At 37.1% G+C, this 26,686-nt stretch overlaps 1 protein-coding gene across 1 annotated transcript in view; it reads left to right on the top strand.

Annotated features, from left to right (window-relative positions):
* The window catches only part of astn1 (astrotactin 1), a 239,111-nt gene that overhangs the window by 191,793 nt on the left and 20,632 nt on the right, over positions 1–26,686 (top strand). The window contains 3 exon segments of the mRNA XM_051870300.1: positions 12,599–12,867; positions 13,349–13,482; positions 15,068–15,219. Of these exon segments, the coding sequence (XP_051726260.1) occupies positions 12,599–12,867; positions 13,349–13,482; positions 15,068–15,219 (555 nt within the window).

Below are 26,686 nucleotides of genomic sequence, written 5' to 3'. Positions count from 1 at the left end.
CACTTCATAGCTTGAGTAGCACGCGCAATAATATTGTAGGATTTGATACACATTGTTTATATTGTATGTGACTAATTTCTTAATTATACCTGGCTGGACACCTGACAGCTAGGTTAATCTTTGTGCAGTAATGACAATTAAAACCTGATAATACAACCCATTTGTCTTGTTCTTCCACTCAAAGACCACTGGCGTAGAACCTAAACCATATGCAGGCTTCATTGGTGGACTCCGTGATGGATGTATCATTCCAGCTTCACAGTAACTGTGCCACTTCATTTAGCATGCCCTCACTTCTGCTGATACACATTAATCTGTCGTTGCTGTTGTGTTCTCCTTCACAGCTTAACAAAGCACTTGCTGGACAGCAATTAAAGTGTTATTTTTGGCCATTTGAAGCTCATTTTACTTCTGTTATGTGATACATTTCAGAGCTATATACGTATATACTGTCAATTTAACGCTTTAATTTGATTAGTCAGTTATGGGGAAAAAAAATGTGTTAAATTTGTAAAACGTGTTAAAATTATTGACGCATTTAATGCACCTGCCCCAGAACTAGGTCATCTTACATTTCATACAGTTAATGGTGACGAACATGATCCAGGGCAACAGCTCACTGTGTGTTGTAGCCTATAAAATGCAGTTAGAATGACCTTAAAATTCAAGGTATTCGGGCAAAAATGCCCCGTATGAGTTTTTGTCTCATATTTATATCATGTGATATAGTTAAAGGTGGGGTAAGTCATTTTTCAAAAACACTGTTTGGAAGTTAGTCGGGCCGACACCAACAACAAACGTGTAACCAATCAGCATTAGGGGGCGTATGACGGTTGATGAGACAGAACGAGCAAGAGGGAGATTTGAAGAAAAACAGAAAGAGATGAGGCACAATACAAAAGATCTCAAAGGCAAGCGTTTTAGGACCTGCGTTAACATTAGAAAAGCTTTCCAGTGCTGGAGAGAGCTAAGCGGGAAGGCCTGGGTTCGAGACCGACTCGGAGCAGGGCGGTTAGGATTGGAGGGTGAGTTTTGGAGCCGGAGGAATGAAGAGAGGGGTGTGTTTGTTTGGCTTGATTTCAACAATGTCCAACAGCTTTTTTTAAAAAATGCCTTACCCCACCTTTAAGCAGTTCACACAAGCAACGAGTGCAATATCACACGAGTGCTGTTTTTATCCCGAAGAGCCATTTTCTTCATTCCTGAATGAATCAGCTGTTTGAACAAATTGAATGAATGAATGGCTCAAAGGGCCCTATCATACACCCGGCACAATGTGACGCCAGGCGCGACGCAGTGTTTTTTGCTAGTTTCAGTCCGACGCAGTTATCATTTTCACGTCTAGCGCCCACATTGTTTAAATAGCAAATGCACTCATGCCCATCTGTTCGCCCATGGGCGTGCTAGTCTGAAAACGAGGTGCATTGTTGGCGTGTTGCTATTGAAACGACTATATAACTGAATACGACTGTGCCATTGACCATCAAAAACCTGGTCTAAAGTCAATGGTATTTTTGTTATATAGGGCGTGTAAGTAATATGCGCCTATAGGCGGGTGCACAGCGTGCGTACACTTTGCTTATTACACACATAGGAACGCACAGCAGTAAATGTAAAAAAATATATTATTGTGTACAATAAAATAAAACTGCCTACATGTCATAATGGATAGTCATTGCATGGATCAGAATTACCTATTTGCAGTAATGACGAATGAAATTAGCTAATTATTTGACCAATTGGGGCAATACACATATGTATTTAAACTGACTCGTTAGGTTGAGGGTGTCTATTCCGCCTTGTAAATAGCAATCCGCCATGGTGCAAGCGCACCTGGCTTTTAAAGGGAATGGGAGATGACACTCTGATTGTTTTTTTTGCATGTTATGCACAAAACACACCCATGACTCATTTAGAGACTATAGGTACAACCCTTTTGGACCATGCGCCTGGTGCGCCGACCATTTTTTTCGTCGTTAAACTAGCAAAAGTGGATTCGGACACACCCTAAGTGCACCTGTGCCATTACGCTTCAGACCATGTGCTTAGATCATTAAAACAGGACCCATTGACTTACTCATTTATACATTTACCGCCATCTACTGGCAATTTTAGTTTCTTTTAATTTCATTAAAAAAATTCATATTCCATATTAATAATAAAAAAAACATTAAAGGTATAGTTCAATGAAAAGTTTAATGAAAATTCTGTCCTCATTTACTCAACCTCATGCCGTTGTAGCCTAAAAGTTTATGTGTAATAAATTCTATGTTGAATCAAATATAATATTTCTTTCTAAAGCTATTTTTTGTAATGTCTGTTTGATGCTTTTCTTATTTAACATAAAAATGACTTTAAATTATCTTTTAGGGGTAAAAAAATGATGTGCGATTAATTAGATTAATTCGTATAATTAATCTATAATCTATAATCGTATAATTAATTAGATTAAAAAATTTAAGTTTGGGGTTGGCAAAATGTTTAATGTTTTTGAGGTTTTTAATGTTTTTGAAAGAAGTGCTTATGTTTAGCAGGGCTGCATTTAATTGATCATAACTGTATATTTTAATATATTTTAAAATGTAAGTTATTACTGTGATGGCAAAGCTGAATTTTCAGAAGCCATTCCTCCATTCTTCAGTGTCACATGATCCTTCAGCAATCCTAATATGCTTATTTAGTGCTCAAGTAATATTTCTTTTTATTATTATGTCTTTACTGTCACTTTTGATCAATTTAATGCATACTTACTGAATAAAAAAAAAGTATTAATTTCTTTAAAATAAAATCATGCTTACTCTGAATTGTACAATGTTGTGGATGGCATGAATTGTTCACAGTTATGTGCAAATAGTAAATAGACATGCTGACTTTATATCACTGACATACTCTACCTTGAAAAGACTTTGCCGTTGCATTACAGTATATGCACACTTCCTGCATAGGATCTTTCTGTATTATACAGTATATGAGTTCAGGTCATCAGTGTCATATACAGTATTTCAGCAAGAAAAAGTTCAGCAAAAGGTCTTTTTTAACAACTCTTTTCTTTGCAAATTTTAAGGTTGTTTCTATTATTTATGTATTTTGTTCTAATTGTAAAGGCTTTCAGTGAAGCGAAGGTTTTTATTCCTCTACAGCATTCACTTTAGAGGGTGTCTGAGCCTCACACAGATGAAGCCAAGAGTGCCGAATGTAGCCAATACAATGGAGAGAAAAGATTAAAAACGAGCAGGCCAGTTGCCATGTCAACACGGGGTGACCTGTGTGTATATGTGCTTGTGTGACAGAATGAGGGCTTGAGACAGAAACCTGATGGAGCAGTCATCTCCTGACCCTGATTACTCATTTTAGAGGTCAGGACAAACCGGACCCCAGTGACTTCTCCTCTTAATTAATCTTTCAACTGGTCACTGTGGAACCCGTCTCCTCGCACCGGCAACACAGACACGCTTGAATAATGCTGGCCTCTGCTGCGCTGTGTGTGCTGTGTTAGTGCATGCTTCATTTTAGATAGCAACACCAGGGGAATTTTACACATATTGAGGAAAATATGTGGGATATTTATGAGTCTAGTTGACTAAAAGACCTGTTCATTTCTGGAGGGTGCTAGTAGGCGTTCTTCAACTTAGATCTCCAACTTTATCAGTAGGTGAATCACTGTCTGCAAACCAACTGGTAGTTTCCACATTGTGTTTCTGTTTATTTGCATTTTCAACTCTTAAAGAGACAGCTGACCTAAAAAAAACATGAAAATTTAGTAACTGTTTAGTCACCATCATTTTGTTCCAAACCTGTACGACTTTTTGGTTGCACTTTATTTTACAGTACATGCACTTACAGTGTACTTACCTAAAGCCCGGAACACACCAGTTTTTGTTCGTCGGCCGACATGTTGAATCGGCGTTGGAGCTCATCAATCAGTTGGGCCATCTGATCATTCTGATCAGCTGTTCAGCTACTGCCACCTGCTGGTACGGAAAGGCATTTCTTCTTACGCAGGCGCAGAACGGACGTGCTACTTGGCAGTCGGGTGTTGAGCGTCGGTTTGGTATGTCAGGGCAACTTTGGACCCAGACGCTGCCGACGTGAGCCAACCCCGCAGTCTGCTTTCGTCGCCACTAGTTCGTCGGTGTCGGCTTGGTGTGTTCCGGGCTTGAGAAAGTACTGAGTATAAGGTAACTACATGAGTTAAGGTTAGGTTTAGGTGTAGGTTCTGCGGTAGTACCTAGTTATTACCCAGTTATTATAATTACTGTAATGAGTACATAGTATGTAGATGAGGAACAGGACTGTAGAATAAAGTGCTACCTACTTTTTTTATGTTATTGACTTGAGGATGTGTATATGATGACAGAATTTTCATTTTAGAGGAAAGTGTCCCTTTAAACAGAGATTTAACAGTTATATTATATTTAAAAGTATAACAAAAACTCTGGAAACGACCAGTCTTGCAAACTGTGTCTGTAACAAACGCTTAGAGAAAAGCTCTGTTTTTTTTATCCGAACTGCAAAATTCAATCTTTCTGTGAAATTAGTTTTTCTTCCACATTCTAAATATTTTTGCACCTTTTCTTTACCACAGATAGGTTGAATCATCCCTCACTGCGAGGATAAGAGGTATAATGCATATTTCAGCACTCCTTCTTCTTTTTTGTATTAAGACTCAAAATAGTTCAGCCTTGGACAGAGAAATGAAATAAGAAAATGGCAGAGCCCATCTCTGTCTTAGAGTTCCCAATGTACAGTTCACTATAGAATCTAATGCTCCTCAGGCTAATAACTCTAATTTCAGATTAATGCATCTGTCATTTTACATTTCATCTTGTTTCTTCGCCGTCTTTCAGAAGTCTTTCACACACCCTCTAAATCATCCATCAGTTAAAAGGGTGAAAGTTTGGAGCTGCGCTTGAAGGTCAGCATGTCTCCCGAAAAGCGGAAATGATAGTACGAGCAAACAGCACCGTTAGCGTGTAATCCGCTCGTGAAAGGCATGCCAGCTGCTTGCCGTGCACAGACAGATAAGGCCCGGGAAACCGCACCTGGCTGGCACAGAATCCCTGTTGCTGAGATCGTCCTCTAACTCCAAGGGATACTTGCAGCAGACTGCAAATATTTGATTATAGCACTGTTGCTGTAGGGGATGCAGTGGACTGCTCACTTAAACCTGCAGCTACAACTAGATGTGTTAATCTCTTTAATGAATTTACTGGCAAAAATGTTTGATAATGAAGGATTTATTATTATTATATTATTATTATTACTTCATTGTTTTTGAAGACGGATGCACGTTTTTATTGTTATTATTATTTTAGATCTTAAAGGGGACCTATTATGCCCCTTTTCACAAGATGTAATTTAATAAGTCTCTGGTGTCCCCAGAATGTGTCTGAAGTTTCAGCTCAAAATACCCCACAGATCATTTATTATTGCTTGTCAAATTTGCCCCTATTTGGGTGTGAGCAAAAATACGCCATTTTTGTGTGTTTCCCTTTAAATGCAAATGAGCTGCTGCTCCCGGCCCACTTTCCAAAAGAGGGCGGAGCTTTAACAGCTTGCACTTCAGTTCCTCGACAACAACAAAGCTGGAGAATCTAACGCAGCCAAAATGAGGATTGTCAGTAACGGTGTTCAGCCTTACATTGTTCAAACCTGAGTCGGACACTGATAGAGAGACTCAGGAAGAAGTTACATCTTAAAGAATGCATCTAGACGTTTCTGAATGGTTAGTGGATAAATTTATGTAGTTGCTGTGGAGTTGATTCAGCTAATCGACTAGCATGTGCCGTCATGTTAATCTTTTATGCAAAAACTGTATGGAAGCCCACTATACATATCTTACCTGTTTGCCAAACAGAGCCATACACACCAGGCTAACATTTATGATTGCTATCAAATGCTGTGAATGGTCTAATAATTTTTACAAAGTATTGCAGAAACACTCCTTTTTTAGCAATCGAGCTTGCCAGGGTGAACTTGACGGCTATCCAAGCTAACGAGACTCTAAATAGTGTTCTGTGCTTGTCTGTGCAGCCAGCGACAGAACAGTTAGCATGCTGATTATAGCACTTAAACATGGAAAAAGTCAGATTTTCATGATATGTCCCCTTTAAGTAAAATACTGCTGACTAAAATGTCATTAGAAAAGCAATGCAAGATATTAACAGTGCACTTTTGTTTTTTAAGAAGCAAAATCTGGAAAAGAATATTATTGGTCGCGTCAAGGACAATTTTCGCATGTTGTTAAATTTTAATACATATTAAAATTTAATACAATTCAAATTAATATATAAAATAATTTTGCCAACAAATTATATTGTCAATTAAAATTAGATGCCTGCTAAAATGACTTACTGACTTAAATGATCAATTTTAAAAGGAAGACTAATGTAATTTATTTTTCTGATTATCTTTTTCCAGATAATTTAAATAAATTTTTGGCTTAGTTATTTAAGTTATGTTTGTCATTTTGGCCTAGCTCTCCCCTGAAGCTATTGTTCGCTATTTTCATTATTATCCTCTTTGATATTGTGTGATTTCTTATCATTCTTCATCTTTTCAAATTAAAAGTTATTATTTGAATCGGTGGTTGTGTTGATTCTGGGACAGGAGGTTGGATTATCCTGGTTCTCTCTCCAAGGTTTTTTTTTTTTTTTTTTTTTTTTTTTTACTGGCTCCCCAACCCTAAATGGGTAACGTTATCATATTATTATTATTATTAGTAGATTAGTAGTAGTAGTAGTAGTAGTATTGAAAGTATGATTCATAATAGAAAAAATAAAAAAAAAGATATCATCTATGCACTTGTTTTTGAAGAAAGAGCCAGAAATATATATCAAATATATATATAATTATATCACATTAAGGACCATTTTAACATGTTGACTAACTAAAATGCCTTAATAACTAAAATAAATATTAAAATGTTTATATAGTGTAGGGCATTGTGGTAGTTCCTATTAACAATGTTTGTACGATCATCGCCTGCTTTGATGTGAGTCATTTTCACCTGGTTTTCTCTGTCCAAAACATCCTAAATTGTTGCCTGTCAGTCTCTCCATCCAACTCAAAACTGTGCCCTGTATTGTGACAATTACTGTGCAATATGGCTTTAATATAAGCCTCATAATTCTTGTTTGAGAATAAAAATAAAGCCCTCGGCTGGTTCTATGTAAGGCAGGTCAGGATCTGTTGCAAATTGCTTCAGACTCAAGCCCCTCAGCCTAGCAGTTCATGTCAAATAGCACAGCGAGGTCTCGGGGAGCGTTACCAGCTCCACCGTGCCAACAGATGAATTAGTTTAGCCCTCGCACCTCACAAACAAGATGTCACTGCTCTTTGTGTCTGCGGGCAGGCCCAATCACAAGTAAATAAACCCAGTCACTCTCACCTGTACCACACCGGCAGCTTTTATTAAGAGAAAGAGGGGCATGTCAGTTAAGACCAGCAGCTAGCCGCATGCTTAAACCCGTGGAATAAAACGAACACAAGGAAGATTGAAAGCCTGGTCGGGAGAGGCGAGAGAAGTGAGATGGAAAGGGACTGGCTGGAAGAGTATTTACATGTCATTGTGGACTAGCATTCAGCTCTATTTGATTAGACATCAGTGCCGACATAAACTAACAACACAATCTACTGAACAGAGCAGGTGCTTGAATAAGAACTGTGTGATAATCATCATGCAACATCTTTCCTGCAAGATTAGCTTGTCAAGGATTTTCTAAAGTGTTCAAATACATCCTGAGCCCAGACAACACATTGCTAGACATTTAAATTGCTTGACCGTGGCGCTTAAACGTCCTGATTATTGACTGATAGCTCTGGCGAGTCCTTGGATTTTGGATACACGCAGAGCAATTCATGACTTTTTTATTCTTTTCCATACTTTTCAAAAACATGAGAAAAGCGGAGGCAATGTTCATTATCTTCGTACTTTATCGTGTAGCTTGCATTTTCAGATCCGTGCAGACATGATAATGCAATTTGTTAGGTCACCCCCTCCCTTCTGGGTTAGCATTTCCTCCTACAGAGTTCTTGCGCCATCTAGTGTTCAGTCTGTTAGTTGCAGGTCTCATTTTAGGGAATTTCTCTACTCACTGGTGATAAGAATACAGAGTACGGTACAGAGGAATTTCTGAATTCCGCATCTTTGTCACAGCTGACAATCTGCATGCAGTCATAAATGGCAATCCTTCAAACCACTGAGAATATCAAAGGCTTTTTCTTCACCGTGAAGAGCTCTGAGCTTAAAGAGGCACTACAGATGACAAGATTTTCTGTGCTTTTTCATGCAAATCACCTGCCTAAAATGAAAGTTATCTAATGAGATGTTTTCCTTCACTCTCCTATTTTAATTTGGCCTGCAATGCATCATGCCGGTTTCATAACTGTCAAAACCCAGAGCTGTAGAGAAAATATGTCAAAGCAAATTGGCACACTGTAGAGTGTGGTGCTCTCCCACTGTTTCTCTCGCTCTCTTTTTCCAGCCTTCTCTATTTCTTCTTCCCCGCTTCTTGCTTTTTCATTCTCTCACTCTGTCTAATTAAAGCACCGGCTAAGCGTAATATTGGTAATGCCTTCTTAATCTACAGCTGGCATCGAATTTGATGAAACACTTTTAACACATTAGTATTTTCCGAGGAGCTTGAGCTTTCTGATTGGCATCCAAAATGTGCAATTTCCAGGCCTTTTAATCCATTAACTTTAAGGAACCTTTTTTCGAGAGCTTTGTGTTTTCTTGGCACAGCTACAGTGCTTTTCATCAAAGAAATACAATGGCAGATACAATTTAGATGATTTAGATTTACTGTATAGGAGTAATTAAGAAAGCAGCATATTTTATAAAGAGTTTGAGAGTGGGTAGGAGGGCTTGAGGGCCGGTTTGCTCCCATTACCTCCCAAAAGGTCAACTGCATGACCTTTTGCACACTCCTACAGACCAGACCATGCTTAGATATAGAATAACAAAGAAACAACTGCTCAGATTCTACAAAATAAGTACAATTTGTGACTGGAAGCTTGCTGAAATGAAAACAAAAACCATGTTTAGGTGGACTGATTGACATGTTTGCATTTTTTTTCTGCCTTATTAAGTATAATTCCTTACATTTATATGGCGCTTTTCTGGGTACTCAAAGCGCTTTATATATTGAAGGGGGAATCTCCTCAACCACCAACAATGTGCAGCATCCACCTGGATGATGCAACAGCAGCCATATTGCGCCAGAACGCCCACCACACACCAGCTTATTGGTGGAGAGGAGACAGAGTGATGAAGCCAGTCAGTATATGGGGAGGATAAGGAGGCCATGATGGACAGAGGCCAATGGGCAAATTTGGCCAGGATGTCAGGGTTACACCCCTACTCTTTTCGAAAGACATCCTGGGATTTTTAATGACCACAGAGAGTCAGGACCTCGTTTTTTTTTTTTTTTTTTTTTTTTAATTATTATTATGCAAACAGACAATTACAATATTTACAGAAAAGAAATTAAATGCAAAATACAAATACAAAGACCAACAAAACATACATAGCCAATATGATTTGGGTATGTGTGTGTGTGTGTGTGTGTGTGTGTGTATAACAAAGTGTAACTGGGTTTGGGAGTGGAAATATATGAATAAAGGAGCATGTAGGAAAGTACAACAGACATAACCAGAGTTAAGAAAAAATATATATCAAAGAGGAGGAAAAAAAAGGACCTCGTTTTAACGTCTCATCCGACGGGATATACGGGATATACTACGGGAGGCTGCATTTTCATTTTCTCATATGTCCCTCATGCAAAATGGTGGGCTAAACGTGGCCTATCTGATATTGCGAAAGGCTGGAGGAATAATGGGTTCTCACAGTGCATTTTCTTCTCACACTGTTGACTCATAAAATCTCTGTGTGGTTTGTTTTGTGTGTGCATCTTTTAAAATCTTGAGTGTGTGTGTCTTTTATTAAAGTGTGCTGCAGTGAAAGGGTATTCCCTAATTGGCAGTTGAGCTTGCAGATTGCTTCCTGTATGTGTGGAGGTCTGCAGAGTAAGCAACTATGAGTTTTTGGGACGGGCTTAAAATAGAAGGAAAGCTTCACAGAATAAATGTACAGTTTCATTTATTGCTCAAATGATGATTCATTGTTTGAAATATAGGGCTGATAGAGTAAATATTGATGCAAATTTCAGCATATTTTACATATTCATGTTTTTAAATTAAATTATTTCAATCATGACTATTCTCAGAATAATTTAATCATGCTATTTAATATGGCAATGTTAATGTATCTTCTACGCTGCTGCTGCAGAGCAAGTATGGACTTGCTACTGCTAATAGATATATAGACATGCTGCTGTGAGCATGTGAGATATAATGCTGCTGCATAAATAGACATACATAAATCCCATTGCAGATCTAGGCAGGTGAAGCTGGTGGAGGTAGAGGATTTCAGATGAACTCTGATAGAGCACTCCAGGACTTGCTTACAGCAAACAATGAACCAGACTATTTAAATGTTGAGCATGTAATTTCATTGGCTGCAGGATCAGCAGAGGCCAATCAGCATGTGCCATGCGGTAATGATGTGATTGCTTGCATGTAAATGACCTATCAGCCTGCGCCCTCTAGAGTTTCATAACAAAACTAGATTAAATTATTTAAGTTTGATAGTTTAAATAAATGTTTAATAGTATTGTAATATTATATGTTAGTTTGGGATGGGCTTAAAATAGAAGCAAGTCTTTACAGGATAAATGTACAGTTTCCTTTCATGCTCAAATGATGATTCAGGTGTTTGAAACAGTGCTGATAGAGACATATTTTTTTATTGAATTATTTACTTTTATATTATTGTTTATTAATAAACGTGTTGTTTATATTAATGTTAATTTTTCATTAGTTATAAGTTCATAAACGTGTTTAATAATTAAAATAACAGCCCTACGCTGTAAAACCCGATAAGTGGAGAATACTCAAATTTTTTGTAGACACCGATTACCTCAAAAAATTAAAATAAAGCAACTCAAATTTTTTAAGTAAACAATAATTATACATAACAAATAAGTCAAACTGAAAAATGTTAATTTTTATTTTATTTAATGTTTAAGTCCACTGTACTTAAAACTATTGTTTACGATACGTAATGTTTCTCATTTTTCACTTATTTTAAAGCAGTGGGTGTAAAACCCGATAGGTTCACAATTCTCAAAACATTTAAGTAAACAACTCAAAAATTATTTTAGTGGAACTTAAAAAAATGTATTTTGTACTACACAAACTTGCTAATTACAATTAAATTGAAATATTGAATAAACTAGCACCTAATCTTTATGGTTAAGTGTTAGTTAGCAAAGGCACACTAGCATACGCTAATGTAACCATCAAAGAGACTATCACTATTTACTTGCATGAATGGTTAATCAACATGCAGTATATATTAGTGATGGCTGCTTTCGAAACACTGCTTCATGAAGCTTCAAAACTTTTATGAATCTTTTGTTTCGAATCTTTTGATTCAGAGCATGTTTCAAACTTCCAAAGTCACATGATTTCAGTAAACGAGGCTTCGTTACATCATAACGTTTTGAAATTTCAATGGTTTACCACTGGGGGCGATCTCTGTGAACTCATGAATCATGCAGATTCACTGAGATTGCCCCCCAGCGGTGAAATATTGAACAAGTGTCTGTCTATTACCTGAGTATTAAGTAACTAAAAGTGTCTATTACCTGATCTCTGATGAGTTTTACACATTTGTAAACGTCTTAATTAGGTATTTGTATAATTAAAAGGAATAATAGTAGTTAATAGCCTCTGTTTAGCTGACCCATCCATAGAACAAACAAAACAAGCCCTGAAAATTGATAAAAGAATACATATTATACAGACACTTAATATTTAATGGTATTAGATGATTAGTTAATTGCATCTGATAGATTATACTTTCAACAGAACATTTGCAATGGGTTTGTAAAATTTATGCGTGTTTGGAATGAGTTTTTGTTGCATTTACACTGTTTTGGCCAGCAGGCGTCACCAGCGTGTGGTGAATCATTTTGCGAAGCAATTGGTTCAATTGATTCGAAGCTTTGAAAAGCTTCATTTCTCCCATCACTAGTATATATAGGGTTGAAGTTTCGCAACCCATTCTCAACCTAACCACAGGCACTACTCTTTACCACGATGGTAACCCTACAAATCTTCAACATCACAGAAACACCTTTAAATACCAAAATAACAGAACATTAAACAATAACACATCTCCCCCTGTATTAATCTTGAGCAAAAAAACACAAAATAACCCTCAATTTCAACATTTATTCTACTTTCACAGTGTGACTCAAAGCATGCTGGGAACTTGAAATCTGCTGCAACTCAATTTGCTGTTGAATGGATTCTTCTGATAACGTTGGTTAGACAAACGATGGACATGGATGTTGCTCAGTAAACTTAAAAATAATAATTTAAGTATAAGGGTTTACTCAAAAATGTAATTTAATTGCAGTGTACTCAATCAAAAGTTAGTAGTACTGTTTGGGTTTACAGTGTAGTCTGAAGACTGAATGATTCTTACAGTCATTTTTAAATCTAAATCACGTGGAATTCTCTTTTTCAGGAAACTCTCCGTCAGACGAGTCGGAGGAGCGGGACAAAGAACCACGCACGCTTACTTACCCAGCATACATTGCCAGCCTGCTGGACTCGGGTGCCAAGCGCATGGCGGCAGGGGTGCGCATGGACTGCAGCAGCCAGGGCCAGTGCCCTCTGTCCTGTCACCTCTGCCACATGAGCCCTGGGCCTGCACGTCCTGCAGAACCTGTGCTGCTCAACATCACTAAAGCCACGCCGATCTACGAACTGGTCAACAGCAACGAGACCTACCAGGTATCTGTGAGTTATAATGCTGTACTCTCACCCTACAGCTCTTACCAGGTTACACACTGAAGCTAAGCAGCTGGACAATGTGTTAGTGAAGCCGACAGTGTGGGTCCTATTGCACCAGTATAGTGATGGGGACACAATACTGTACTTCTCATTAAAAACAGCAAGGTGTTCAATAAAAGAGAAAAAAATGACAGTCTTTACATTAATAGTGTTTACATTGATACATTAGAAGGGAAAGGGAATGTTGTTTCCGAGGAATAGCAAGTTAATGCAGTTTGATTAAATATTAGACTACAAAGTATGTATATATACATGAAAAGAGGAAAAAAGTAAAGAATTATTTGTAAGCTGATGCATCATCAGATGCTGCGCTCTAGTGGTGATAGAGGGCACTTCCCCACTCATTCTGTAAAGCATACTGAGTGTAAAAATTGTGATGATGACCTTTTAACATGTTCTGCATCTTTGCCTTATCATGTAGGCTCTGCAGGAGGCCATGATGAGTGTACTGTGGTGCTCTGCTAAAGGTGATGTTATTGATGACTGGTGTCGATGTGATTCCAGTGCTTTTGGCACAGATGGACTTCCGACATGTGCTCCTCTGCCTCAACCTATGTGAGTTCAAGGAATTTACAGTTTGAATGTTCTGGTAACACTTTATAATAATTATACAGTAATAAAGTACTTCCAAATCATTAACAAACTATTCATTAATAGTTAATTCCTAGTTAATAATATATTGTAGTCTCTACATTGTTAATTTATTAATAGGCTATAGTGAGTTCTTCATTCATTGTCACTGTAATTAACACAATTGTTATTGTTTAATTAGCTCGTAGTAAAGGATAATTCTTATTAGGAGTAAATAATTCTCAGTTTAGATTAGGTCACGGAAAATGGGAAAATGTCATTAATTAAGTTAATTAATTATGTTGTTTATTGGAACACTTCATAGGCGTAATGCTTTTTATATTGTACAAACTGTATATTCTATCCCTTTACCCAATTTCTGCAATCTAATCTAAAGTGATTTTGAGTATTTACTGTTAATAAGTTGTTAACAAAGCATAAAAAACATTATCTAATGCTTTACATATGAACTAATTAAACATTAATAATTTGGTTAATTACAGGGACAATGAATGAAGAACTCACCATTTGTATATAGCCTATATATTAAAGGGTTAGTTCACCCAAAAATGAAAATTATGTCATTAATTACTCACCCTCATGTCGTTCTACACCCATAAGACCTTCGTTCATCTTCAGAACACAAATTAAGATTTTTTTGATAAAATCCGATGGCTCAGTGAGGCCTCCATTGCCAGCAAGATAATTAACACTTTCAATGCCCAGAAAGCTACTAAAGACATATTTAAAACAGAATCTTAATTAAGTTCAACCTTAATGTTATGAAGTGACGAGAATACTTTTTGTGCGCCAAAAAAACAAAATAAATTTATTCAACAATATCTAGTGATGGGCGATTTAAAAACACTGCTTCATGAAGCTTTGATGCTTTACGAATCTTCTGTTTCGAATCAGCGTGTATCAAACTGTCAAAGTCACGCCCCCCAGTGGTGAACCGTTTACTGAAATCATGTGACTTTGGTGCTCCGAACCACTGATTCAAAACAAAAGATTCGAAAAGCAACATGAAGCAGTGTTTTGAAATCGCCCATCACTAGATATTGTTGAGTAAAGTCGTTATTTTGTTTTTTTGGCACACAAAAGTATTCTCGTCGCTTCATAACATTAAGGTTGAACCACTGTAGTCACATGAACTGTTTTAAATACGTCTTTAGTAGCTTTCTGGGCATTGAAAGTGTTAATTCTTGCTGGCAATGGAGGCCTCACTGAGCCATCAGATTTCATCACAAATATCTTAATTTGTGTTAAATGAAGATGAACGAAGGTCTTACGGGTGTGGAACGACATGAGGGTGAGTAATAAATGACAGAATTTTCATTTTTGGGTGAACTAACCCTTTAACATTGCAGAGACTTCAATATATTAACTATAAATTAACTATAAACTAATAGTTTGCAAATGATTTAAGTACTTTACTACTGCATACTTATTAAAAATGTTGCCAATATCTTCAATATAAATGGCTAAAATGAGGGTTCAAAGTAAAATTTCAGATCTTGGTCAAACTATAAGCCATAAATGTTGTATGTCCATTTTGTACTCTTGTCAGGCTCAAGCTATCCCATTCATATGAGCCCAGCAGTTCATTGATCATCATAGAATGGAATCATGCAGAGCCACCAATCGGGGTGAGAATTGTTGATTACCTCATCAGTCAAGAGAAGGTGACAGAGCGGACTGATCACTCCAAAGTTGAGACAGGTAAGTAAATTATAATACAAGCTTATACAAAACATTTGGGATATATAATATTCACACATTCCTGTCTGCCTCTACTATCTTCTTCAATAAAGGCTAAAATACCAAAAATGAGAAACAATACAAACTTAATGCTCATTTACTTGGGAAGTAGCTGTGTAATAAGTGGGATAATGTACATTCAGCCAGTCATTATCACAAATTAAACCCCTCTGGGGTGATACAAGATCCTCCCGCCTCATGCTGGGGTCTTGATCACCCTGCCAAGGTTCATTTTGCGATAATGACAACTGACTGCACATGAATATTTGAAATGTAAATTAATTTTAATTGAATTTGAAAGACTGAACCACAAAAAAAACAATGAGACCACATTTTAGGTTGAAAATAACAAAATAATGGAATAAAAAATGCATTCATATTTTCTAAAGATATTCAGTTCCTCTTATGTATAGGCTACAATGAAACCCTTAACACAGTTGCCTTAAAATTTACCTGTGATTTAAAATAACCACCACAAATTATCTTTTATTGTGTTATAAATCTGAGGGACAACTGTTAAAGATTAAAGACCATTCCAGAGATAAAGTAAATCAAATGCATAAATTTAGAGAATTACCAAAGTGTTTAGATGTTCCAGTTGACGCTGTTGGTCCTATTATTGGGGAATGGAAGCCACATCAGAAGACAAAGCCTAACGAAAGCCTAAATTCAATCATAAAAATCGATCAAGTCTCTTCAGAAAATTTGGCTTAAACCACTCAATTCATATGGATTAGTTTTACGATCTCTTTATGAACTTTTTGAAGCATCAAAGTGTCGGTTGCGTAGCTCTGTATGGAGGGACAGAAAGCTCTCAGATTTAATCAAAAAGATCTTCATTTGTGTTCCAAAGTTGAACGCAAGTCTTATGAGTTTGGAACGACATGAGGGCGAGTAATTAATGACAGAATTTTCATTTAAAGGAGAACTATCCCTTTAAACTTTACACATTTGTAATATATTAGTAATTTGAACTATCGTGTTATGTAGGGAGCTATTCATGAAACATTGTTTTTTGGGGTGGAAGGGATGACTTTGCCATTGAAGGAGTAGAGGAGCTAAATAACAATTAGACATTCAACTTGAATTATCATAGTAACACAAATTGCTTTCACTTATTGATGACATCAGTTTCTGCCATAGTCGTTGCCTATGTTGCATAGCACGTGAATGTGGGGGCGGAGGCATCAAGGTAGAGGTGTGATCCTTTTGGGTAGGTGCGTGTTTGTTTTGATGATTTCAAAAATCAATGATTTTACCAGAAATCGCTTACTGCACCTTTAAGACAAAACCACGAGAGAAGTCAACGATCACTTTAATTTAGCTTCAGAGTTTAGTAGCAGAAAGCAGATAAAGGTGGACTAGTCAGATCATGAGGGAGGGAAACACACAAGAAGCCATTACTAAAATGAACAAGTGATGGCACATCTAAAGTTTGCCATTTGTGTCATGGGACCAGATTTTTGTGATCAGATGTTACCAAGATGGAGCGTTTTAGTCTGAATTCATTGTAAACTGCCCAGCTCTCACTGTCTACAGTTGATTTCATTCACTGTGGCATGCGATAATTGTGACATATTGCCTGTATTTTCTGCTTTAAATACTACTATATTGTGTATTGAGCATGAGATTAGATAAAGTATCCAATTTGACTTTTAAATAATGAATAATCTGAAATAACCTACAACATGATCTGAAATAACATCCATTTTGTGCTTTCTTCCTTTTTTAGATTCTAGACAGTGATGTATTTGTGTAATTTTGAAAGAATGAAACACTTTGAGGTGAATATTAAGTCAATATGGGTCTCACGTCTCTATCCTGGGTATAATGGACATCACATGGGATTTCTCCATGAACATCAAAAACTCTCACCCCAATCAGGGTGAATGTATGTTCATTCTAAGCCTCATTTATCAGACGGTGTGTTGCTGGATGAAGACCATGTTATTGTTCTGCCAGGGATTGCTGAGCAGAATGAATATGTCTAAACCTGAATGCCCCGCTTTCCTCTTTGCCTGACATGCCAAATAGAATCCCACCTCAGGACACACTTATAAGTTCTGCCCAGGCCCTCCTACTCTAAAGTTGTGCTTTTCACCCCTCAAGTCTATACCAGCGCCAGAGAATTTATTCCACTTTAGGCAAGAATTAAAATCGATTTTTCACATAGATGATCAATGGTTCTTCAGAAGGCCTTGAAAGCAGGTCTTGATACTGGACATGCTGTGCTTCATAAGGACGTAAGACACACATGTGGCTCCCAGAAAATACTAAGTTCTGTATGCGTCAGACATATCCAGTGATTGATTGATCCGCTCACAGCTTAAACTGTGAAGTGTTGTAAATACAATGAGAAAGACCACCTTGAAGCAGGGGAAGGGCAGAGCCACGGCAAGAGTTGATTCTGGTAATGATTAGGATTTAAGCCTTTCAGGATGAAGCAAAAATGGTTGTATGTTAAATAACCTTGGATGAATACCAGAAACTTTAAATCCAGGGCACTTCCCTTTGCTACCAATTTCCTTCCCTGAAAAGAGTGGTGAACTTCGGTCAACACAGAGGGACAACTACTGGAAGTACAAGGATTGTTTATATATATATATATATATATATATATATATATATATAAAACGCTGGGTTAAAAAACAACAAAAAAACAAGATGGGTTGAAAATGGACAAACCCAACGATTGGCTTGTTTTAACCCAGTGGTTGGGTTAAATGTTTGCCCAACGTGCTGGGCAGTTTTATTTAACCCAACTATTGTTTAAAAATTACTATATGGCTGACTTAAAATGAACCCAAAATTAAAAATCAGACACATAATTACTAGAGGCAACAATAATAATCAAAAGGTGAACATTTATTAATAAGCAATTTAAAAAAGCTTTATTGTTTAATTATTATTCATTAAACTTATTAATAAATGTTAATTTCCAACATACTTTTGGTTCATTTTAAGCAAGCAATACAGTCATTTTTAAACAATAGTTGAGTTAAATAAAACCACCCAGCAGGTTGGGCAAACATTTAACCCAACCACTGGGTTAAAGCAGCTCATTTGCTGGGTTAAACAACCCAATCGCTGGATTTGTCCATTTTCAACCCAACTTGGGTTGTTTTTTAACCCAGCATTTTTTAGAGTGTATTATTTCAGAAGTGACAGCAAAGACATTTACAACGTTACAAAAGATTTCTGTTTCAATTAAATGCTGTTCATTTGAACCTTCTTTTCATCAAAGAATCCTGGAAAAATGTATCACGGTTTCCACAAAAATATTAAAGAGCACAGCTGTTTTCAGCATTGATAATAGAAAGAAATGTTTCTTGAGCACATCATATTAGAATGATTTCTGAAGGATCATGTGACACTGAAGATTGGAGTAATGATGCTGAAAATTCAGCTTTGCCATCACAGGAATAAATTTTAAAATATATTAAAATAGAAAAGTTATTTTAAATTGAATTATTATTTCACAGTATTTTTTCTTTTTCTTTTCTTTTTTTATTAAAGAGAGAGTGCTTTGACATCTTTTGGATAATGCTTGTTGTTTTATGTGGCAGGCTACTCTGGAACTGCAGCCAAGCAAAATGAAGCTCCCGAAATATAATGATAACTTGCTATAATGGTTGCTACGTCCTTGTTTGTGTGTAAATGATGTCAGGCTTACTATATTTAAAAATAATGAAATAAAATAAAATAAAAACTGATGTAGAACACGTCCTCCCACTTTAGCGGTACTTTTACCAAATATAGCGCCTAGTCCCAAACTGTGTTTGTACCATGACAACCTTTGGCTTCCCGGTTATATCTTCCTCTAGCTTCATCCATTCCCCCCTCAATCACTTTAAAGACATGCCCATTTCCTGTCCTCCCCCACCTTTGTTGTTGCCCTGTCCAAGTTGCACTTCAGACACGTTGTGGCTGTTAAAGTAGAAAAGAACACCATGCTAAATGAAGTCCAAATGTTGAATTGTGAAAATGAGATTGATGAGGAGATGATCGTAGAGGTCCTGCTGCAATCCAGATACCCATGAGTGTTCCTGCATTTTTCTTTTTATCTGAAGAGGTAACATCTTGTTCTTTACGAGCCTCCGATTAAAAGGTGTCCAGAACCAGCAACTTTTCAGCCTGGATGGTTCAGAATGTACTCCACAAGCTGTCAGAAACTGATTATAAAACCTCATCCATCCAATTTTTAAGGTCTCATAAGAAACGTGAGGGATTTTCTCATCTCGTACAAGGCTGTTCTTTATTTGCTATTAAAAAAAACAAAACAAAAAAAAAACAGAGGCTGTAACTTGCAAGTCATTGCAGACCCCTGTTTTTGTTTTACCAGGATTTGTCTGTGCTAATAGCTGCTCAAAGCACAGGTATTCTTGTTAAAGGATTAGTTCATTTCAGAATTAAAATTTCCTGATCATTTACTCACCCCCATGTCATCCAAGATGTTTATGTCTTTCTTTCTTCAGTCAAAAAGAAATTAAGGTTTTTGAACATTCCAGGATTTTTCTCCATATAGTGGACTTCACTGGGGTTCAACGGTTTGAAGGTCCACATTGCAGTTTTAATGCAGCTTCAAAGGGCTCTACATGATCCCAGACGAGGAATAAGGGTCGATTGGTCATTTTCTAAAAAAAAAAAAAAAAGAAAAAGAAAAGAAAAAAGAATTATGTACTTTTTAACCACAAATGCTCATCTTGCATCTTGCACTGCTCTGTGATGCGCCACACATTACGTAATCATGTTGGTAAGGTCACGCGTGACGTAGGGGTGGAAATATTATGGTTTTCCTCAAAAACCATGATTTCTTTTCGACTGAAGAAAGAAAGACATAACATCTTGGATGACATGGGGGTGAGTAAATTATCAGGAAATTTTAATTCTGAAGTGAACCAATCCTTTAACAAAGGACCATTTAATTCATCTGACTAAACAGACTGGTTCACCAAATGAAAATTCTGTCATCATTTACTCACCTTCATGTCATTCCAAACCTGTATGACTCTTAAAAGAAGATATTTTGAGATGTCTTATACCACGGCCTAACAAGATGTGATGCGACAAGAAATTTCTCTGTCTACACCAGATGCTAAATGACTATGAGACGCAGCAAAATCAATCACAGCCAATCAGGAGAGCGTTTGGGGGCGGAGTCTCTCTGCAATTGCAGAAAATTTAATAGATACATAATAATTTTCATAAATATTTTAACATGATTAAAAATACACACTGAGGGACTGAAACAATCATTGTCATAGAATTCACTTGTTTTCTCACACTGAGTTCACCGTATGAACGTTCTTGTTTCATTTTAATTGATTTTTAATATCATGAATATCATGAAAATATCATGAAAATCTGACTTTTTTTCATGTTTAAGTGCTATAATCGGGTCCCCGGTGCATCTACCAACCGAGAAAACGCGAAAAAGGACAACCCAGTAACTTAGTTTTGGCAAGCCTTTCTCTGCAAGCACGTGAAAAAATGAGCCGCTCAGATTTCACTCCCCTTGTGACGTAGGAAGGGAATCTTATTATAATATTACTGCCCCTTAATCTGCACATTTCCACCCACAGCGGCGTCATTTTGTTTTCACAAGCGACAACACTCTATAAGCGTTCTATATGTCCCGATGGCAGGGGAATCCTGGAGTATGACGTATTGAGGGAAACCCCAGTACTGCAGCACAGCCGCGATATAAAGTTAAGGAAAGTTATATGTCTATCTCAGATTTAACGTTTGAATTGTACATCAGCATCGGGGAATAACGTTATAATCTCGTTCACTGTAGAGAAAGCTGCTTACATGTAGGCTACACAGGGAAAGTAACAGTGAAGACATAAAATTAAATGTAAACACAACTTTTGTGTCTTTATCAGCTTTTATATACTGGCCCTGATAATCATCACACATGCACTTACCGCTTGCTCTGTTAATGTAAATCCGTTTTAATGAATGAAATGAATGACTTGCTCTAACTAACTGTTGCTCTGCTCTTCGTCAACACGCGCTTGCACCACCTGCTGGTGAGGTCGACTAACAGCAGATGGAGATTATGCTCAGTAATCTACTGCTATTCCTGCAGTTCCCAGATGTGAAATGTTGAAATTTGAACCACTGATTTGTGCAAACTGGTCTGGTTACCAACATTGTTCAAAATATCTTTTGTTAAGAATAAAGAAAGTCATACAGGTTTGGAATGATATGAAGGTGATTAATGATGACAGAATTTTTCATTTTGGGGTGAACAGAAATGAAAGTGTTGTTATAAACTTGTATTTTGTTCATTTCCAAAGGCAGTTCATAACCGTGCCTGTCAAATACCCATCATTATTCACTGATAATCTTTCATTTGTGAAATGGATCAAGAATCGGTTCAAAAGAATTATTTATTCATGAACTGATTGATCTGGTTCTTAAGTTTAACTCAATGACTGTACAGAAAGATTAAATTGTTGTCTGTTTCTCATCTGACTTGGAATACAATGCAGTAACCATGGCTGATAAATTTTGAAGTTTGTAATTTTCTAACTGTTTAGTTTTTAGTAGAGACTGAAAACTAAACTCACAAGTGTCTAAAAAAGGTCCTACTTCAGTTTTCTCTAAATCACGTGCGGAATTCGCTTGGAAAGGGAGAAATCACATTTTTGGCAATAAATCACACAAACCACATTTGCCATATGCTTTCCTTCACCACGTATATAATGAAATGATTGTCTGTTCCTGAAAATGGTGTCTAGTGCTTTATTTTGTGTATGGTTGCCTAGAAACAAGGTGTGGCTCATCTTACCTTGTGGCTCATTTTACTTTTGTCTGTGGATCTGTGGATGAGCAAATAATGATAATTTTCATTTTAGGTGAACTGTTCCTAAAATGACTTGATGTGGATTTTAAAGTGTTTACTGGACATACTGTATTAGAAGTTTTGTAAATCCCAAAACTATAAGATCGGTCTGCTATAAAATAGCGCACACATTCAGACTGCCAGCTTTGCATGCTAATAGAGCTCTTAATTGGAATCAGGCACACAACGTGACATCATCAGCTCTTGCTTTTCTCTCTCGTGGTGTGGGAACCGAGTAAATGGGAAGTCTGCCTTCAGTCATCTCATCCTGACCAGACACAATGAAAACAAACAGCTTTCCTCGCCAGACTGATGTCACGACTTTGATCACATAATAACAGCCGGGTTTACTCAAGGGTCAGAGGGACATAACACTCTACACATAAACAGACGCTCTCTCTCCCACCGGTGGCATAAAGAACCAGGTGCCACACTTCCCCTAGTAAAGTGGGACTTCTCCTCCAAGCAGCAGGCAAAACAAGGGCTTCTGTAAAAAAATAAAGGGGGTTGTTTTTTCCCGAATAGGTGGAAGACACAGTTTCACTCCTGAGGAATGTTTCCGTAGCCCTGCTCCTGGAGGATGATCTCACTCGGTGTCTGTGAGCAGGGTCAGGTTCTGGAGCCCGAGCAGGTGCACTGCGGAAGCTGGCACAGCTCGCACTGATTCACTCATACTCCCACAAATCCATGTGTCTGTGTGTGCACTTACTTTTGGACAGGCATTAAACTCTGTGTGGGTGCTTTTACATTTGTCTTTATTTAAGTTTGTGCACATGTGTGTCTGTGTCTTTATATGTATTTTTATATAGAAGTTTGAATTTATGTGTTAGTTTATGTGGTATATGCAGCAGCATCCACTAGTGAAAATGCTTTACTGAAAATATTTTAAATATATATTGTTTTGGTGATCAAATAACGGTTCTCATGATCCCAGCCTGTGTTCTCCTGATTTTTTGTGGACTTTTATGTTTTTTCCTGTTCTGTGCCATGTTTTGTAGTCCTTTGTAGTTTTTCTTGTTGATTAGTTCATTGATTGTTCCCAGGTGTGTCTTGTTTGCCAGTTACCACTTGTGTATTTAATCCCCAGTGTTTATCATGTATGGTGTTGTCCTTAAGCACAAAAGTATACTTCAGTTTTTATGCATATGCGAGGGTTAGTGTACAGTGCGCATGAGGCGAATTTCGTCATCAGAAGAGTATGCGCATATTGTACGCGCACCGCCAGATTTTTTTAATGGGTCGCACATGTGCATTTATTTATTTTTTTTGCAGTAATTAGTTTATCCACAAGGTGGCAACCATGCCCTGGGGGCGTCGATTCACAAGGTAGTCGAAGAAAACCTGCATAAACAGAACAGACCAAAACACATGCAAGCTACAGCGACAATGGAGGCCAACATAGACGAGAGATTGTGCGAAGAGGTTAGAGAGTACCCTTATTTGTACAGCTCTAGCATGAAAGAATACAAATATATTTACATCGGTTGTAACTCGTGGCGAGAGATTCCTCAAAACTGCGCATGCGCCGAACGCCTGTGTACACGTATGAGTCAAGTGAAGTATACTTTCCAAGGCTGTGTGTTCAACTGTGTGCGTATGCTAGCGTACGCATAAAAAACGAAGTATACCCAGGGCTTTAGTGGATGTATTGTGTGAGTTGTTTTCAGTTCTGTTTTGCCTCTGATCTTTAATGTCTTTACGGTCACTTTTCATTAATTTAATGCATCCTTTTGGAATAAAAACATTCATTTCTTTATTAAAAAATAAATACAAACCTTACTGACCCCAAACTTTCTAAAATATTCTATTTATTTCCAATTTTTAATTACATTTAGAATCCCAAATTTTCAGTGTGACCTCAGATTTATGGACCCCACTGTGTGCATGATCATTTGCACCTGTGCAAATTGTTAGACATAATATCCAGTCAACAACAAGAGGATCATATTAAAGTCCAAGCAATACTTGGAGTTCCTCATCATAAAAACATGTTGTCTCCACCCGTTATTGGAACTCAAGGGCCTCAGGGTTTCTATCCAGGCAGATGATGTTATGATGTACAGTTGCTGAGCTACAGAAATAAAGGTGGCTTGAGCTGTGCTATAAAAGCCCTTCTTCATGTATTTCCTGCCCTTCAAATGTGGCCCAGATGTCAAATGCCCATTTGGCCAGGAGCCATCAGCATTTGCTGCTGGGCATGTCTTCAGCAAAAAACCATACAGCCTCTGTTTATCATTAAACTGTACATCACTATATCACATTCACAACAGTTACATCTTCAACTTATCCACTAAGTGGATAAGTTGACTCTGATTGGTCAAATGCAAACTTCAGTGATTTAAAATATTATTAATTAGTATTATGAAAGAGAGGTTGCCTGAGCGAGTGTATTACCTGCATCTAGCTGATATTCTTCAGGTCTTCAGGGGGGGGTCCCGTGGTATCACGTTTCGGGTGGTAAAATCCACGTTTTTGGCAGGGTTTTTGGTGAAATTTGCATTCCAGTGGCTAAATATCATGTTATTTGGGGTCACTTCAAACCGCGGACATGATAAAACAACCCGCGGCAAAAGTAGCCCAATTCCGTGTGAAAACCATGGACTTGACAACACTGTGTAGGATGTTGTTTAAAGTAAAGACAACTTCCTTGTTTCAGTCCATTTCAATATAAAAGTCTTTGCGACTGACTGACTCGCTCATAAAGACAGTCTTTGCCGCCATCTCGTGGCGTATTAAGTCGAAATCACTAATGGACTCTTTCTCAATACCAAAAAATACTACATGTTATTTATATAAAATATTATTTATTGAACAACAATATTTAAATTAGCAACAATAGCCATTATAACAGTATAAGAAGTAAAATAGGAAATAAACACAAGCAAACAGTTCAGTCAAATGTACAAAAGCAGCGCTCTAGTTAGTACAGGATTTAATTTCAATGTAAATATAAAGTTACAAAACTTTATATAGCCCTTAAGCCAAATCTATTAGCTCTGGAACAAGTAATATATTAATAAGACCAAAGATTGGCCATTTGATATACCCAAAACGAATTATACCTCATGTTTATACACTATCTACACAAATAGGCGCTATAAATCTCATATCGGAGGTCTAAACAACTATATTCTCACCTAAAAAACCCTTAAAACAACATTCTGTTACAAAATAACAGTAGCATCTATAAAAAATATGGTGGTTTTGCTCCTCCGCCATGACACTCACTGTGAGAATACTAACAGCGGAGTGATTCAAATGGTGAAACGGTTACCGTGTGATACTGGAAAAATATCGCATGGCTGGAAAGACCTCTCAGCCAATCAGATTCGAGAACCAGAAAGAACTGTTGTATACATATATATATATATAATGTACACAACTTTAAAAAAAAAACACAATGTAAATAAGTAGTCAAAGAATAAGAATATGTGAATAACTCAATTTTGACAAAAATGTCAGATAGAACCTTATAATTTCAGGGTGATGATGTCTTATTGTTGTGATTTTATGATTACTTAAGAGGTCTGCCATTTTTATTATTAGTAGTAATTGTGATTGTTATATGTTTCTATATCATTTTAAGAGGACTGTTTGCTGTATGTGGTTTTGGACCTGCTAATTGTGTGAATGTGTTCTGTGTGAGTGCTTTCCATCATATTTTTTCATTCTGTGTTGACTGAAATTGTGTTAAGAGTTTCTTTGGTGTGGTCAGTGTTTAGTCACGTTCAGTATATAAACTTGTCTTCCAGGCAATTTTCTTACCTTCACAGCACATGGAGGCTAAGTGTTATCACCTGTTGGTTGCTGTCAAGTGTGGGATTTTATCAAATTGTAGAATAGAGCATGTATCACAATTTAATCGAAGCTGAGCGGCAGCTAAGCTCTTAGCAGCGCTATGACGTAGATGGCAAGTGTAACGTCTAAATCAAAAGTTCTTTGCACGAAAATGAATGCAGATTAAAGAGTTTTCGTTTTCTCTCTGACCCACTCCAACTCTGCATAGCACTAACACCCACCTTTCCTCTCCTACAATTAACCTTTTATATCCTCTTTTCATAGAAGAAGACAATATGTTCCACGTGGGAGATTGAGTCTGTTAATCATTTTTGGGAAAGAAATGCCAAGAATTGATACATTACAAAACCGTTGTTATCCATCACTCGCTCTCTATTCATCAAAGTAGACAACGAAGGCCAGATGTTGTTTGTGGAGTATATTGCGGAGCTCCACGTGTGTTTGGTACCAAAGGTTGCTGTTTAATGGAACTGGTAAAACTTCCAGCTCTTTGGATACTACGCTTTGGAGTTGCTCCTGTGATGGATTTGGAGATGTTTAATTGAAATGTTGTTCAACAGAAACAAAAGATCCTCATTATGTGTGGTCAGGCTCTGGCTGTTCACATAAGTCTAATAGAATCTTTGTTTTTTTTCTTGTTGTTGTTTTGTTTTTTGTTTTTTCTTGATTTTTTTTTTTTTTTCTTTCTTTCTTTTTGATTTTGGAGTTTTTACATTTTTACCTGAGTTGGTAGAAACAAAGCCTCAGAAAGTTCCTTCCTTTTCCATCTTCCTTCCTTCC

This window comes from Ctenopharyngodon idella, chromosome 2, assembly GCF_019924925.1.
Source record: "Ctenopharyngodon idella isolate HZGC_01 chromosome 2, HZGC01, whole genome shotgun sequence".
Lineage (NCBI taxonomy): Eukaryota > Metazoa > Chordata > Actinopteri > Cypriniformes > Xenocyprididae > Ctenopharyngodon > Ctenopharyngodon idella.
This window is presented reverse-complemented; position numbering and strand designations above follow the sequence as displayed.